At 39.6% G+C, this 17,660-nt stretch overlaps 1 protein-coding gene across 2 annotated transcripts in view; it reads left to right on the forward strand.

Annotated features, from left to right (window-relative positions):
* Positions 1 to 16,416, forward strand: part of MCOLN3 (mucolipin 3) — a 29,801-nt gene extending 13,385 nt beyond the window's left edge. For both annotated transcript variants that reach the window (XM_023207375.2, XM_023207365.3), the window contains 10 exons: positions 744 to 897; positions 2,000 to 2,084; positions 2,164 to 2,260; positions 5,437 to 5,536; positions 8,446 to 8,558; positions 8,642 to 8,791; positions 12,346 to 12,447; positions 12,554 to 12,676; positions 13,465 to 13,671; positions 15,250 to 16,416. In XM_023207375.2, the coding sequence (XP_023063143.1) occupies positions 744 to 897; positions 2,000 to 2,084; positions 2,164 to 2,260; positions 5,437 to 5,536; positions 8,446 to 8,558; positions 8,642 to 8,791; positions 12,346 to 12,447; positions 12,554 to 12,676; positions 13,465 to 13,671; positions 15,250 to 15,384 (1,266 nt within the window). In that variant the 3' untranslated portion in view covers positions 15,385 to 16,416. The remainder of the gene's footprint in view (positions 1 to 743; positions 898 to 1,999; positions 2,085 to 2,163; positions 2,261 to 5,436; positions 5,537 to 8,445; positions 8,559 to 8,641; positions 8,792 to 12,345; positions 12,448 to 12,553; positions 12,677 to 13,464; positions 13,672 to 15,249) is intronic.
* Positions 16,417 to 17,660: the final 1,244 nt, after the last annotated feature.

Below are 17,660 nucleotides of genomic sequence, written 5' to 3' on the forward strand. Positions count from 1 at the left end.
CGGGCGCGGTGGCTCAAGCCTGTAATCCCAGCACTTTGGGAGGCCGAGACAGGCGGATCACGAGGTCATGAGATCGAGACCATCCTGGCTAACATGGTGAAACCCGTCTCTACTAAAAAGTACAAAAAATTAGCCGGGCGTGGTGGCGGCGCCTGTAGTCCCAGCTACTCGGGAGGCTGAGGCAGGAGAATGGTGTGAACCCGGGAGGCGGAGCTTGCAGTGAGCTGAGATCCCGCCACTGCACTCCAGCCCGGGCGACAGAGCGAGGCTCCATCTCAAAAAAAAAAAAAAGTTCTGCTGGCTAGCCTATAATAATTGTACCCCACTTCTTATACTACAGTGTTAAAGTAGAACTCTGACCTTACAGGAGATAGTTTAAAGATAAATAAAATATGTATTTACATTGAATGTCACAGTCAGTTCCTAAACATGATTCTTTAAGGGAGGAAAGAAACGCAAAGATTAAGTGGCTTCAGACTTTAATTTTGCAGATAAGGAACTAGAAGGTCAGAAAGTTTGTCACATAAATGAGGCTTGAATCTAGACTAACTCTAATTCGTGATAGCCCTTTGCCTTCCTAGTGCACAGCAGCAAGTCACTTACCCTGTTTATCAAGGTGAATGTCTCTATCTCAAGGGGGAGGTGGGAACCTGCCAGTATCAGAGGTGGGGAGGGAGAGGAGTTATGGCTTCACTTCTGCCCTGGCTGGCATTCCCATTTTCTGTTTCTCGTTTTGGTTGAAGTACTTGCAGCTATACAATGTCTCCGTTGGGAATCATGCTTATGAGAACAAGGGTATCGAGCAGTCTGCTATGGCAATCTGTCAGCACTTCTACAAGCGAGGACACATCTACCCTGGAAATGATACCTTTGACATCGATCCAGAAATTGAAACTGGTGATGTTCTTCTATAACATAGAACTTCAATTTTTAATGCCTCAATTTATATTTAAAATTAGTAATTTCATCTTTGAAAACATTGATTTGGTCTGTGCTATTAGGACATAGTAAGAATGATATAGGAGTTATTACGTGTCATGTACTGTTCTGAGCCCTTTACTATAACTCAAGAATCCTCAAGAAAACCCAGCAAGTCAAGGATTATTATTATCCCCTTTTATAGAAGACTAAAGTATGGCTCAGAGAGTTACATGGTCTGCCCAAGATGGAGCTAGAAGAGGCAGTGCTGAAATTTGGCCCAGTCTGTTTGTGCTCTTAGCTACCGTATTATACCATCTCTTGTGCAGGACATGCCAGTGAAGTATTAATAGATAGATATTATGCTTGTAAAACATTATGCTTGCAAACTCTTGGTGTATAACTCTTGCCCCAATATCGCTTCACTATCATGCATCTTTTGGGGCAGATTGAAGGGGAGGAATGAGAATCAGAACATGGAATAGCATGGCTTATTCTTCTTAGCAAAGTTCTATTTGCAATTATACCTAAAATATTAGCTTAGGTCATTGAGTTAAAAAATAAGTATTCAAAATACTTTTAACAACAACCACTAGGATTCTTTTTTTCAAGAGGTAATACTGATAATAGTGCCGACTAGTGAAAACTTTCTAAAATGCTGTCTTCCCTTTTTGGTGTGTGTGGGGGGGTGTGTATTGAAGGAACATTGTTAGCACATACTGTTTTAAAAATAGATCCTTCAAACTGCTTAGAAAATATTACTGTAATTACTGCAAGTGCTTCAAATCCTATGCTTAGGAAAGAAAAATGGGGAGGGACTCAAAGGTTAGGCTTAAAAATGAAGAGAGCATTTATATAACATTAACAATATAAAGTTCAGATCTTTGTCTAGCCTCCATCCACTCCAGAAAGTAGGTCTTAAAAACAAATGAGTCATGTGTTATCAATGTTTATTTAGCTTTTAAAATTTTAATTCAGAAAAATAATAGAATCTGAATAACTGGTCTTAAATGTAAGCCTTTCGAAATGCAGTCTTATTTATTAAAGTACTGTATCATGTTTTTGTTCCTTTCTATGGCAGAGTGTTTCTTTGTAGAGCCAGATGAATCTTTCCACATTGGGACACCAGCAGAAAATAAACTGAACTTAACACTGGACTTCCACAGGTGAGGGGAGCAGATAGGAGTATAACTTATGTTTGTATGTATATATTGCCACAGAACTAAAATCGCCTCTGTTTTCTAGACTCCTAACAGTGGAGCTTCAGTTTAAACTGAAAGCCATTAATCTGCAGACAGTTCGTCATCAAGAACTCCCTGACTGTTATGACTTTACTCTGACTGTAAGTGTGGGCCAGTCTGAATTTGGTTCCAGTCTGGAGAAAAATTGTTTTATCTGATTATGTTTCATAGCCTTGGATTATGGTGTGATAAAAAAATATAGGATATTTTCACTTGAATGTGCATAAGGGAAACATTGATACATCTAGCTCTATTTTGCTATAATAATAAGTTTACTTGTTAATTATGTCTTCTGCACCTCTGTATAAGTTCTGGGAGAGCAGGGACCTTGTTTTGTTCACTGTACTATTTCTAGTACCATGAACAGTGCCTCGTATAGATTTTCAAACACAAAAGGAATAGGTGTTTTTAGGTTCTGTGTGGTTGGCTCTCAGCTGTCTATGGCTGGCTGTCAGCTAAAGGTTACTGCCAAGGGTTCCTGTTACGTAGTTTCCTCACCATGGATGTTTCCATGTTTGGGGTTTGTAGTATATGCCTTTAACGTATTACAGTCTACCTTCAAGTTATACCACTGCATACAGTATAAGAACCTTATGACAATGTATTTCCATTTCTCCCATCTTGGCCCTTGTGCTATTGTGGCCATATAATGTATTTCTACATGTGTTATAAACCCACAATATATGTTATTATTTTTTCTTTAAAGAGTCAATTAAAAAGTGATTTAAAGTGATTTAAATAATAACAAAAACATCTTTATATTTGCCCATGTAGCTACCATTTCCAGTGTGCTTCATTCTGTGTAGCTCCCAGTTTGCATCTGGTATTATTTTCCTTCTGCCTGAAGGGCTTCCTGTAACATTTCTTACAGTACAGGTCTGCACTTTCCGCTTTTGTATGTTTAAAAAAGTATTTTGCCTTCCTTTTTAAAGTTCTTATTAGCATCTTTTAAATAAAACTTTTACGAATACATATTTATGGGGTACAGGTGATATTTTGATGCAAGCATTCAGTGTGTAATGATGAAATAAGGGTAATTGGGACAACACTCACCACCTCAAATATTTATCACTTCTTTATGTTGGGAATATTCCAAATCTACTCCTTTATTTATATTGAAATATAAAATAAATTATTAACTATAGTTGCCATATTGTGCTACTAAACACTAGATCTTATTTCTTCTATCTCACTGTATCTTTTTTTTTTTTTTTGAGATGGATTCTCACTCTGTTGTCAGGCTGGAGTGCAATGGCATGATCTCGGCTCACTGTAACCTCTGCCTCCCAGGTTCAAGCGATTCTCCTGCCTCAGCCTCCCGAGTAGCTGAGACTACAGGCACGCACCACTACACCCAGCTAGTTTTTGTATTGTTAGTAGAGACGGGGTTTTACCATGTTGGCCAGGATGGTCTCGATCTCTTGACCTCGTGATCCACCTGCCTCGGCCTCCCAAAGTGCTGGAATTACAGGCATAAGCCACCACGCCTGGCCCTCACTGTGTCTTTGTACCCATTAACTAACCCTTATTTATCCCTCACGCCTCCCCAGTGCCCTTTCTAGCCTCTGGTAATCATTATTCTATTCCAAGCCTTCCTTTGCTAAAGGTAGTGCCCCTGGCTATAAAATTCTATCTAGGTTGACTGTTTTTTTCTTCAGCACTTTAAAGATGTTGTTCTTCTAGCTTGCATTGTGTCTGATGAGAAATCTGCTGTCATCTTTATCTTTGTTCTTCTCTATGGGATATTTTTTCCCATCTGTTGGCTTTTAAATTTTTCCTTTATCTCTGATTTTAAACAATTTGATTGTGAAATGCTTTGGTGTTGTTTTCTTAATGTTTCCTGTGTTTAGGTTTCACTGAGCATCTTGGATCTGTAGGTTTATAGTTGTCATTATATTTTATATTCAGCATGATTTCTTAAAATATTTTTGTCACTCGCCCCCACCTTTTCAGAGATTCTGAGACAAATATGTCTGTATTTGATTACTTGGAGTTGTCCCATAGCTCACTAATGATCTGTTTGTTTTATGTTTCAGTTTTTTTCAGTGTGTTTCATTTTTGATAGTTTCTGTTGCTGTATTTTCAAACTCACTATTTTTTCTTCTGTGCTATCTAATTTTTTCTAATCCCATCCATTATTTTTCTTCTTTGTTTGGGATTCAGCTTACTGAGATGTGATTGACATTAAACCCCAGTTTTTTACTCAATAGATATTTAGTGAGCATCTATTATTTGTAAAAGCCAGAGGGGCCCTTTGTGTAGGAAAAGCATGGCTTCTCCGTGGCAAAGATTTCTGACTCAATCAAATAACACTGAGCGTCCTCCTTGCACGAGGCCATAGGCTGGGTCTTGTAGCCATTAGGGATATGGGCAGACACTGACTATGCCCTCAGTTGCTTGTCAAAGAAAGAAGTTTACAATCCCTCGTGAGGAGAAATACAGTGATTGAACTTTTAAAAGTCATTTGAAATCTTGTATTTGAAGTGTTTCTGATGACCCCATATGGAGAAGATTCAGTACAATTTATTTAAATGACAGAGTTTTCAAAGAACTTTTTTTCTTCAGGACTTGAGAGAAAGAGAAGAGGCAGAAATGAAATGGAATGATTTTCTTGCCTTGCCTTCCCTGTCCTTGCATAAGGAGGACAGTAGAACTATGGAAGGTGTTCTGGCCTAGCTTTGTCCTCCTTGGCCCCTGGTGTCCTGAAGTGGTTATTCTTGAAGCAAGATGTGACTGCTGACTCCCGGTCACCAAACCATTTATAATACATGTGGTGCCAATGTGACTAAGAAATCTAGACCCAGAATAAAAATCAAAAAAGCTCCACTTGAAATGTCTTAAAGCAAAATAATGAGCCTTTGTATTAGAAAAAATTATAGCAGCACTGAAAATCTACCCCCACCTGAGGTCCTGCCGGAATTTGGGAGAAAGCACAGTTGTACCAACTCTTGCTCATATGAAGAAGGTATCTGGAGGTACTTAGAGTGGAGAGCAGGAAGAAGTGCCCTTGTTATATAAGTTATTTGGAGTGGAAATGCTGTCCTAGACATATAACGTTTTAGAGACTACAGAGTCTCTGTAGAAGATCTAGTTCATCCTTCTCATTTCACAGAGAAATGAAAGGAACTTCCCATGGTTGAACGGAGTTAGCAACAGATTGGAGATGAGAATCTGGGTCTCCTGTCCCCTTGAAAGAATTGTTTCCTAAATAATGTGTAGATGTTTCTTGGTTTCAAAAACTTTAAGTATGTTTTTGACTGTTTTCCTGTCTTCACAGATAACATTTGACAACAAGGCCCATAGTGGAAGAATTAAAATAAGTTTAGATAATGACATTTCCATCAGAGAATGTAAAGACTGGCATGTATCTGGATCAAGTAAGTGATGAGCATTACTAGTTTTCAGAATGGTTATTAAATAATGGAAAATGGTTATTAAAACACTACCCTCTGGATATGTAGAACAGCAAATAGAAGATTAGACCATTTTTAAGTCCCTAAACCTCTACTGGTGTTTCAGGCAATATGTGAGTCATTAATAACTGAAATGGCCTTCCTCTCCTTGTGCCCTCACTTGCCCACTCTTGACCAAGAATGTACTCACAGTCCCATGCCACCAAAACCCTACATACACCCTCCCAGACCAACACTTACTGAGTGCATGCTGTATACCTACTTCCACCTTAATTTTCTTCATTTTAATATTTTAAAATGCCCTTAAGATAGGCAGGATCCTTATTTTTACAGATGAAGAAACTAAGGCTCAGAAGCCAGGGGCAAGTCGGGTAGGATGTGACCCTGAAGCCCCACATATTACGATTGTCTTCAGTCCATTTAAAAGTATACTAAAAGAGGAAAGGATCTATTCTTAGAAATATGGACAAGAATTCAGGTGTAGACCAAATACTGTCAAGAATTTTGGAGCTGAACTGGAGAAATTGCCTGAAAAGAATTTATCTAATTTTCTAGTCCCTCATAAGTAACATAATGGTACATTGTACTGGACTTAATGGTCACTAGATGAGGAATTCTCAGATTCTAATCAGCAGAAGAATCATCCTGGGTACCTGCTATGATGTAGTTTCCCCAGCTGTATGCAAGCCAATAGGTCTGGGGTCTAGAAATGTATAAATAGGTCTTATTCAGACTATACTTGGATAATCACAGTTCTAAAGTTTCTTACTAATTGATTTGCCAAGTTCAGACGTAATAATGAGAAAGAGTACATAAAATGAAGTGTTGCCATCATAGTATTTTTTTCACTAATAGGTGACTTCAAATATATGAGGCTCTTGAGTCACATTTGAAACACAAGCCTGTTTTGTCATCTGTATACTTCGTAATGCTTCTCCACAAACACCAGAATAAGGAGAATGAGGGCGTACACAAGTGTCTGGCACCTAGGCATTCTCTCAAATGTTTGTTTCTTAATTTTTAAGTTTCTCTAAAATCAATTTACACATTTATGTAGTAATTATGCTCCTTGGCAGATATTAATGGGATGCTTCATCACAGAACTAGTCTTAAGTACTTTCTTTTGTTGTCAGCAGAGAGCAGTCTAACTTGTTAAATAGAGACAAGCTCTGTGGCAGAGTGTGTACAATGGCTGACACCTCTACCTACCTCTCTCCATTGGCTCCACGCATGCTGGCCAGGACTTCACACTTTCGATTCTCCAAAATCTCCATAAGGGTGGCTCTTTCTTACCACTCAGGTTTCCGCTAAAACTGCCTGCTCCCTCAGTGAGGCCTTCCTTTACTACGCAATATAAATCAACCTCTCTGCTTCCACATTGCCCCACACTAACCTCCCTCATATACAGCAGTAGTTCTCAAACTTTAGCATCACCTGGAGTGCTTGCAGAAACCCAGTTTCTGATTCAGTGGGTCTGGAATAGGACCTGAGAATGTGCATCTCTAACAAGCTCCCCAAAAATGCTAAGAACCACTGACATAGAGTGATGGACACTGGAAACAAACTGCACAGATTTTCCCCCAACTCTTCCACTGACTAGCCCTGCAACTGTGGGGAAATCATGTGACCTCTCTGTGCTTCAGGTTTCTCACCTGCAAAGTGGGGATAATCATGCTTATCTCATTGGAGTTGCTGTGAAGATCAAACAGGTTAACACATATAAAGTGTTTAGAGCTATGCTTGGCAAGACATGTGCTCAATGCATGTAAGCTATTGTGATTTATCTTCTGTCTATTACTTACTCCTATTTGAAAGTATTTCGTTATGTGTTTGTTTACTTCTTTGTAGTAAAATAGAAGTTCCACAAGATCAAGGACCTTGTCTATCTTGTTCACCACTGTATCCTAACATCTAGAAAAATGTCTGGCACATAGTGAATGCATAATAAATATTTTATACCTAGATAAGTATATTTTAATAGAATATGCAGGGAGGTGGGCCTGAGCATGCTGGCTCATGTCTGTAATCTCAGCACTTTGGGTAGCTGAGGTGAGTGGATCACTTGAGACCAGGAGTTCGTGACCAGCCATGGCAACAAAGTGAAACCTTGTGTCTACAAAAAAATTTTAAAATTAGCCCAGTATGATGGCACATACCTATAGTTCCAGCTATGAGGGAGGCTGAGGTGGGAGGATTGCCCTCACCTGGGAGGCTGAGGCTGCAGTGAGCTTGATTGTGCCACTGCATTCCAGCCTGGGCAACAGAGTGAAACCCGATCTCAGGAAAAAAAAATATAAATATATGCAAGGAAGTAATTGTATTAAGAACAAAAGACCACAGGCTTATAATTAAAGATCTTGGAATGATCTTTAATTGTGTGGTGATTTTTGTTTGTTTGTTTGAGACAGAGTCTTACTCTGTCGCCCAGACTGGAGTGCAGTGGCACGTTCTTGGCTCATTGCAAGCTCTACCTCCCAGGTTCACACCATTCTCCTGCCTCAGCCTCTCAAGTAGCTGGGACTACAGGCACCCACCACCACATCCGACTAATTTTTTTGTATTGTTAGTAGAGACGGGGTTTCACTGTGTTAGCCAGGATGGTCTTGATCTCCTGACCTTGTGATCCGCCCGCCTCGGCCTCCCAAAGTGCTAGGATTACAGGTGTGAGCCACCACGCCCAGCCCCAGTTGTGGTAATTTTTTAAAAGAAGGACTTTTACCCTTCTTTAAATACTAATTGGAAGAACATTTATCAGGGCTTCTTTGTTGTCTTACCAGAAAGAATGCTTGAATTATTTAAATGATTCTAAAAAGAAGATGTCACCATATTAATGTCCCACCACATAAGCACCATGTAATCCTCTTTGCTTTCAGTGCAGAAGAACACTCATTACATGATGATCTTTGATGCCTTTGTTATTCTGACTTGCTTGGTTTCGTTAATCCTCTGCATTAGATCTGTGATTAGAGGACTTCAGCTTCAGCAGGTAGGGAATGTTGCTTTCTAGGACTGCTACTGACATTTTGACTGACAGAGACATTCACTATGCCTCCCCTCTTTTCCCTAAAGGAGTTGGTCAATTTTTTCCTCCTGCATTATAAGAAGGAAGTTTCTGTTTCTGATCAAATGGAATTTGTCAATGGATGGTACATTATGATTATTATTAGTGACATATTAACAATCATTGGATCAATTCTAAAAATGGAAATCCAAGCTAAGGTAATTTTTTTCCTAATCATGCTATTGTTAGTGTCAGATTTGCATTAATGGTAATGTATTTTTCCAGAATGTGAGAATTTTCAGAATGAATTGTTTTTTCCAAACTGTATATCAAGTAGACTTGAAATTGGTAATGGTAATTTTCTTAAATCGAGTCAGGAGGTCTCTTAGGCAGAGTTTTTCAAAGTGTGATCCACAAACCACTGCATCAGAATCACTGGGTGCCTGGTAAAAATGTACCATGTTACACCTACTGAGTTCAGACTCTTCGGCAGGGCCTATGAATTCTTACACACACCAAAATTCATACACAACCAAGGTAACTAAGGTAAGAGTTTTTTTTTTTTTTTTTTTTAAATCTTACAAGAAATGCTCGAATCTTTAACAAAAATGAGTGGGGCTGTAGGGGAAAGTGAGGTCAAGGCACTATGGTGTGCATGCTTGCGTTTGTTTCCTCCGTCCATTCAAAGTGAGAATGCTCCCATTTTCTTACTTTCCCATTGATGTGCTACAAGCTTATCCATTTTAAGACTAACCTAGCCTAAAAAATCAACTGTCCCACAAAATAAAAGTCAAATTAAAAAACTAATAGCGTTCAAACTAATCTTGCTCAAACTTATGTTTCCCTAGTCTTGATGCAACTGATTGAGTCACTTGGGGAGCTGGTTATAAACCCGGGCAGAGACCCCAGATGCAATGGCTTAGAGAAGATAGGAGCTTATTTCTCTCTTATGTAATAGTCAGGATGGGTTTTACAGATTGGTGAGTAGCTCAATGTCTCACAGTCATTCAGGCACCCACGCTCCTCCCATTTTGTTTCTCTGCCACCCCTTAAGGACTTGCCCTGACTACATGATTACTGCTGTGTTGCCTCAAACAGGTTGCAGCCTATGGGAAGCAAAAACACGGTATGGTGGAAGCTCTCCCATAGAGCGATGGCTTGGCTCAAGAGCAGCCAACTTTATTTCTGTACATATCCTACTGGATAGAATTTAGTCAATCCTAACTGCAGAGGGAGCCGGGGAACACAGCCCATGCATGTGCCTAGGAAGGCGAGAATGTCTTTAGGTCGACACTTAGCAGCTGCCACTATATGTGGCTATAGTATGTATTATTGGAATAGATGTTTAACTTTAGGGACAAATAAACAAAAAACCAAAACAACAAAAAAGAGGAGTAAGGGGAGAGATGTGCAGCAAATCTTTATTTTTTTACCAACCTAAATTATCATTAATTTCAGTGAACCCTAAATGGTGTCTAACAAAATATATTTCTATATTTTTCTAGACTATTCACTGTCTCTGCCTCACAGAGGATCATATCATGTTTTCTTCTTTTCTGAAACCTCTAATACCCTTGTTCTATCCTCATTCTAAGCTGATGACCTTACTTCCTATTTCACAAAAATAATAGAAAAAAACACAGAATTTCCACAAACCCCCACCTAATTTATCTGCCTCCTGCCATCAGTTCCCATATACTGTGCTTTTTTTCTGTGGATATATTATTTAGGCCACTATTCAGGGCCAGCCCCTCCCACCTGCCTACTAGAGGCCATCACCACTTGTTTATTCACGGGCACAGCTCCAGCTAGTTTTCCTTCTCTTGGAGATCATCAGTTTCCCTCTCTCTACAAGGTCATTCCTATTAGCATGTTTTTGCCCCTTTTCTTAAGAGATAATATCTCAACCCTAATTCCTCCCCCTAACTTACTACACTCATTTATTTAGCAAAATATCTAAAAAAAAAGTAGTTAATCTTGTTTCTGATTCTGCTTCTCCCCTCCCCCACCTGTTTTTTTAAAGAGACAGGGTTTCACTCTATTACGCAGGCTGGAGTGCAGCAGTGCGATTATAGCTCACTGCAGCCTCAAACTTCTGGGCTCAGGCAATCCTCCCACTTCACAGCCCCCCAAAATCTCATTCTTTCTGTCTGTTCCAATCAGGCTGCCCTGCCACGCCAAGGAAAGTGTTCTTTTCAGCGTCCTCTCATGCTGATAAGTCCAATAACCAACTATGTACCCTCATCCTGACCTAGCAGCAGCTTCGAACACTGCCGAGCACATGCTTTCACTGGACTATCACCTGGTTTTCCTCCTGAGTCACTAGCTGGTCTTCTGACTTGCCTTGGCTGGTTCCCTCTCATCTCACCAACCTATTAAGGAGATAATGCTTCAAGGCATAGTGCTTGGACATCTTCTCTTTCTGCCACTGTCTTGGTAATCTCATCATGTCCCATAGCTTCGTATCTATATGCCAATGATTCCCAAATCTATACCCCCACTTAGAATTCTTCCCTGAACTCCAGATTTGCATGCCCACCATCTAGTCTATATTTCCACTTGGATGTCGGCTTTTCCTTTCAAATTTAACACACCTAAAACAGAACATCTAAAGCCCCCACCTCTGCAGTCAAAACCTGCTTCTCCTATAGCCTTTCTAATTTCAGTTAATGGTAACTCTCATCAGTTACTCAAGCCAAAAATCATGGATTCATCATAGACTCCTCTCTTTCACTAATCTCCTCTTTCCCATATCTAATCCAAGAGGAAATCCTATTGTTCTACCTTCATTGGCCAGGCACTGTGGCTCATATAATTCCAGCACTTTTGAGAGGCTGAGGCAGGAGAATGGCTTGAGCCCAGGAGTTCCAGACCAGCCTGGGAAACACAGTGAGACCCCATCTCTATGAAAAATAAAAAAACATTAGCTGTCAAGGTGGCATGTGTCTGTAATCCAAGCTACTTGGGAGGCTGAGGCGGGAGGCTTTCTTGATCCCGGGAAGTCAAGGCTGCATTGAGCTGTGGTTGTGACACTGCACTCCAGCCTGGGTGACACAGTAAGACCCCTGTTTCAAAAAAAAAAAAAAAATCACCTCATCAATTCCACTATTACCAGCCTGGTCGAAACTACCATCTCTCATTTATATTATTGCAATATTCTCCTCACTCCTCCAACAACCTGCTCTCAACCACAGCAGCCAACATCTGATCATGTCACCTCTGTTTGTGGTTCTCAAATCTCCGCAGTTGAGTTAGAGGAAAAGACAAACTTGGTGAGTGCCACCTTATCTCTATAACTGTATACATTTTCTATTGCTCACTCCAGCCAGATGCACTATCTTGCCAAGCACCCTCCTGTCTCAGGGCCTTTGCACTTGCCAGTCCCTGTGCCTGGAAGTCTTCTCCCCTAGATTTTTCCCTGATTTGCTCCCTCCCTCCCTTCAGATCTTTGCTCAAATGCCTCCTTTTTAGTGAGACCTTCTCTGGTCACTGTATTTAAAATGACAAACGCATACCCATTCCTCATCCCCTCCTCTGAATTTTCTCTTCAGCAATTATCAGCAGCAAATGTCCCAAAGTTTCTATTAACTTATTTCTATTGTCTCTCTCTTCCCTCCACTAGAATGTAAGCTTTATGACAGCAGAGAATTTTGTTTGTTCACTGCTTTATCCTTAGCACCTAGAACAGTGCCTGACTCACAGTTACCTCAATATTTATTGCCAAATGAATTTCTGCTGTATAATCTGATTACATTTTTCCACTTTGTCTTAGAGTCTAACTAGTTATGATGTCTGTAGCATACTTCTTGGGACTTCTACCATGCTTGTGTGGCTTGGAGTCATCCGATACCTCGGTTTCTTTGCAAAGTACAATGTAAGGAATTCCACGGATCTCCATGCTGTTGGTATTTCTCTCAAAGTTATTGCACTGCTTTGGCTAAAGGACAAAGCGATTCTAATGGCCTCTCTTACTTTCCCAGCTCCTCATTTTGACCCTTCAGGCAGCGCTGCCCAATGTCATCAGGTTCTGCTGCTGTGCAGCTATGATTTACTTAGGCTACTGCTTCTGTGGATGGATCGTGCTGGGGCCTTACCATGACAAGGTACTGATAAACAACTTTTTTCCTATTACTATTAAGCCGTTAGCATAGTGCCAGTGGCTTGTTATCCTTTTTCAATGAACTCCTTTTGTTTTGTGATTCAGCTTAAAATGTTGAAGGTAGTTTATCTAGTGCCATATTTATAAAGTGATAGGGTGTGACCGGCTTGAGAGAATATTTGATGTACTCAACTGTCTCAAATTCTTTCTTGCAATATATCAGGTAATTCAGTTCCGTTTACCACCAGTGAAGTCAAGTTTAGTCAATTTGATTCATCAGTATATCCAAGAGCAGTCTATTCAGATAAGCCTTCTCAAAATGTGACTTTATTTAAAAAGTAGCATAGGGGGAATCTTGTAGAAATATTTGAAAATTTTGTTACTACAGCTATAGTTTGGAATATTATGCCCTTAAATGAAATAAACTTTAAAATGAAATGTATGAGCATGCATGGTTGGGACCTGGGTATCTCTGCACAGGCATTTCAAGGTCTCTTTAAGGTAAAGGGCAGATGCAAGGTTTGATTCAGAAAAGCACTGAGGGTGCAGACCAGCTCCTGCATTTGATTCAGGCTGCTCCAAGAGAAAGCTGCTTGTCCCAGGAAAAAAATAGTAGGCTTATATATGTTATATGCATCACAAAGCAAATGTGTGTGGTTACCTCAGGTTATTTGTTTGAAAATGGTAACTTGGGTTATCTGGTCCCATTATCTTTAATATGATGTCATGAACAGAGGTCTCCAATGGGAAGGAACATGGAATAAAGTGAACTTTTCTCTTTTCTTTTTCCAGTTTCGTTCTCTGAACATGGTCTCTGAGTGCCTTTTCTCTCTGATAAATGGAGACGATATGTTTGCCACGTTTGCAAAAATGCAGCAAAAAAGTTACTTGGTCTGGCTGTTTAGTAGAATTTACCTCTACTCATTCATCAGCCTCTTCATATATATGATTTTAAGTCTTTTCATTGCACTGATCACTGATACATATGAAACAATTAAGGTAGGTTTATCAAGAGCCTTAAGTAGTAGCATTGTCCCATAACTTGTAGTGTAGCAGTAAAATTCAGTACCTAAAGGCAGAAGAAAAGTTGATGGAATGTTACTTTCTTCAGGATAGCAAAAAAAGGACCTTATTTTTAGAGACTGATAAACAGAAATAGAGGGAAAATTAAATGTTGAAAGTCTTAGTCTCTAAGTAGTTATGCTTTCTCACACAAGCTTTCCAACCTTTTATTAGAATTATAAGGGTCATTAGAAGTCTGGGGGGTAAAGAGTGAAAAACTAAATAAAGAATGAAAAGGGTTAGTAGATATTGAGTGAATAAAACATATGGCATTTCAGAAAGCCAAAATATTGTGGGGAACACAAAAAAAGGCAGAATAAATATCCACATATGTTTACATTTCCAATAACCTTATACTGTTAGGTGTATTTGTGGCATAGACACTTCCACTTGGGGACTTTTCTTTCTGGGTATGAGAGGGGTAAAGAAACATGAAGCCATGTGGTTGGCCCTAGAGATAAAGAGAATGCCTTGGTTTGGAGCTGATAATGATGAATACTTTGCTCATGAAGCCAGGGCTGTGACTTCATCCTTACTGAACAAGATTTCAGGGACCAAATGTCCTCCTTGCTCTTTCATCTGCTCAGCAGATGTGTCCTTCAGATCACCAAGGCAACTGGGAAAGAATGTAGTTGTAACTTCAGATCCTTCCAAATGGTACTCTAAAAGTTCACTGCCTCCAACTCTGCATGCAGAGAACTATGTGTTATTCGAGGGTGACATCTGAGAGCTCTAAGGGTAACATGAGTTTTCACCTTTGATGACATAAGCCTGAAACTCGTATTTTAGATGCTAACCTCTCTCCGTGGGTTCAGGGCCCTTGCCAAATGGGCAAGCTAAGTTACTTTTGATCCTTTCTAATCATGGCATGTCCTAGAAATTTTAGGTCCCAAACTGATATAAATATGAGGCCCTTAAACAAACTTGTCTGCTTGGAAGACTGACTCCAAAAGGGTGTGCAGATTGGAAAGTTCCCTTACAGCATGCAGACCTTTGTCCAGACACCTGGGCCAGCTCAGGAGAGTCCAAGACTGTGCTGAGGTCTTCTGGGCGAGGTCAGGGATTTCCATCTCTTAGCCTGCTAGAAATCCTTGTTAATTTAAATCCACTGGGCTTCTTGTGGCCTAAACCATAGTCCTTCGAAAATGCCTGCATCACACTGGTCTGGAAGTCACAGGCCTACAGGGCAGAGTAGTGACAGAGGTTCTCCGACTTGGGATGGGGCTGACTCAATTCTCCCTGGAAGGACAACTAAGACTTAGACTCAGTGTGCCCATTTGGGTTTCAGTGGACCCAGAAAGAGAGCACAGGTAGGCAGCTGCAGAATCCCAGGCCCACTTTACCTCTGCCAAACCTGAGTGACTCTAGAGGCTACATCTCCTTGCAGGTACTCGGAAGTAACTATACTCTCTCTGTAGAAAACCCCCTCCCTTGCCAAATGATCCATTTTGAATTTGGAATGAAGCTGTTTTCAAGGGGCTTATTAATGAAAGCTTTTAACATTCTTCTGTTTAGCATTACCAACAAGATGGTTTCCCAGAGACTGAACTTCGTACATTTATATCAGAGTGCAAAGATCTACCCAACTCCGGAAAATACAGATTAGAAGATGACCCTCCAGTATCTTTATTCTGCTGTTGTAAAAAGTAGCTATCAGGTTTATCTGTACTTTAGAGGAAAATATCATGTGTAGCAGAGTTGGAAGACTATATGGATATTCTGAGATCAGATGTAGTATGTTTGAAGACTGTTATTTTGAGCTAATTGAGATCTATAATTCACCAATAACTGTTTATATTTTTAAAAAGCAATATTTAATGTCTTTGCAGTTTTATGCTGGGCTTGTTTTTAAAAATAACTTCAATGAGGAAAGCTATTGGATTATTATTATTTCTTGTTTATTTTGTCATGGCTTTAGAATGTATTCTCTGTGCCTCTCTTTTGCTCTGAAACTCTTGCTTCCCACTATTCTGATTGTGTGGACTGTATAATCAGTGGAAAACAATCCCTGGTCTGACTGTGACTTCGGACAACTCAGTAACCCTGGCTTGGACCACTCTCAGGAGTCCATCCTTGAGAGACGGGGGGTCATTACCATATATACAGTAATCATTGCATTTTAAAATCTTCTCTTAAAAGGAAGAGTAAGAGTGCACCAGAATGAGAGTGTGCCAGCTAACAATGTGATACAGCCATGTGTCACTTAGGACAGAGATACAGTCTGAGAAATGTGTTGTTAGGTGATTTTGTCATTAAACATCATAGCAGGTACTTCCATAAACCTAGATGGTATAGCTTACTACACACCTAGGCTATTTGGTATAGCCTGTTGGTCCTAGGGTACAAATCTGTACAACATGTTACTGTAGTATTGAATACATTAGGCAATTGTAACACAATGGTAAGTATCTACACATAGAAAAGGGACAGTAAAAATATGGTTTTATAATCTTCTGGGACTACCATTGTACATGCAGTACGTCATTGACCAAAACATCGTTATCCAGCATATGACTGCATTTGGTTATGAAAGGCAACTGTTATTTGATTCTGCTTTTAGTTCTTAAGAGGATCAGGTTTTTAAATACTCATTTACAAGTTTTCTGTCCTCTTTCAGTATTAAAGTAGAAAGTAAAAAGAGTATCTTATACATGCATGAAATTAAAGCATATACCAAATGCATTTTTGATCAAGTAGTGATTATTTTATTAGTACTTGAGCAGCCTGTTAAAACTAGTGATGTACTATACCTTTCATAGGCACATTATGTCTCACAGCAAAGTGTTTTGGGGTGAGAGGCTGTGGTTTCATGGGGCAAGGTTCTATAACTCACATTACAGATATTTCAGGGCTGGGCACAGTGGCTCATGCCTGTAATCCCTGCACTTTGAGAGGCCAAGGCAGGAGGATTGCTAGAGCCCAGGAGTTCAAGACCAGCCTAGGCAACATAGTGAGACTCATCTCTACAAAAAATAGAAAAAACTAGCTGGCGTGGTGGTGCATGCCTGTAGTCCCAGCTACTTGGGAGGCTAAGGCAGGAGGATTGCTTGAGCCCAGAAGTCGACTGCAGTAAGCTGTGATCATGCCACTGCACTCCAGCCTGGGTGACAGAGTGAGACACTGTCTCAAATATGTATACACATATGTATACGTGAAAACAATTATGCTTAAAATTTTAAAATAAGAGAAATGTGTGCTGTAAAAAGACATAGAAATAGTCTCTACTCCTTATAGACTGCCTTATAGACTGCTAATTGAGAACTGCATGGATTTTCAACACATGAATATTTATTGTGTTTACTGTTTATTCAAGTAGAAGTGAATTCAATTATATGCAGTAAAGATCTCAAAGCAAACTTTTATTAAAAACACTGATTTTTAAATTTCTAACTTTGTTTTACTGAGATTTTATTATTTAATCATAATGACAGTCATAATAATGACTCCAGGTGTTGAAATGGGAGGTTTTATAATAGGTATAAGTTGTTTCTGAAGTACCTGAGGCTTTAAAAAATAAAAAAATCTAAATATCTAAGTGACTATTTTGGGGACAGTTCTAATATTTATAATACAATCATTTTTAGAAATTACTAGAATTCTATGTGAGTTTTGAAATAATGTTTATTATCTGATAAATCCTTTTCTTTACACCTTGTGAGATTTTTAGACTAACAGTACTTCAATGGAAACATGAAACCACTGACCCACTGTTGGGCCTGGAGTTTTGCTTTGCTCTGAAGTCATTATGTTTCTTCTGTAGAATCACAGCCAGTGACTTGGTGCCTTCACATCTCTCTCCTGATTCTCCAGGCTCTCTTATTGTGGCAGGAGTCCCTGATAAATTCCAAGGCTTAATTTTTAGTAATGATGTCCATGAGAGAATAGCTCTTCTGTCTACTGAAAGAAATAGCACTGACTGACTTTTT

This window comes from Piliocolobus tephrosceles, chromosome 1 (genome assembly GCF_002776525.5).
Source record: "Piliocolobus tephrosceles isolate RC106 chromosome 1, ASM277652v3, whole genome shotgun sequence".
NCBI classification, from domain to species: domain Eukaryota; kingdom Metazoa; phylum Chordata; class Mammalia; order Primates; family Cercopithecidae; genus Piliocolobus; species Piliocolobus tephrosceles.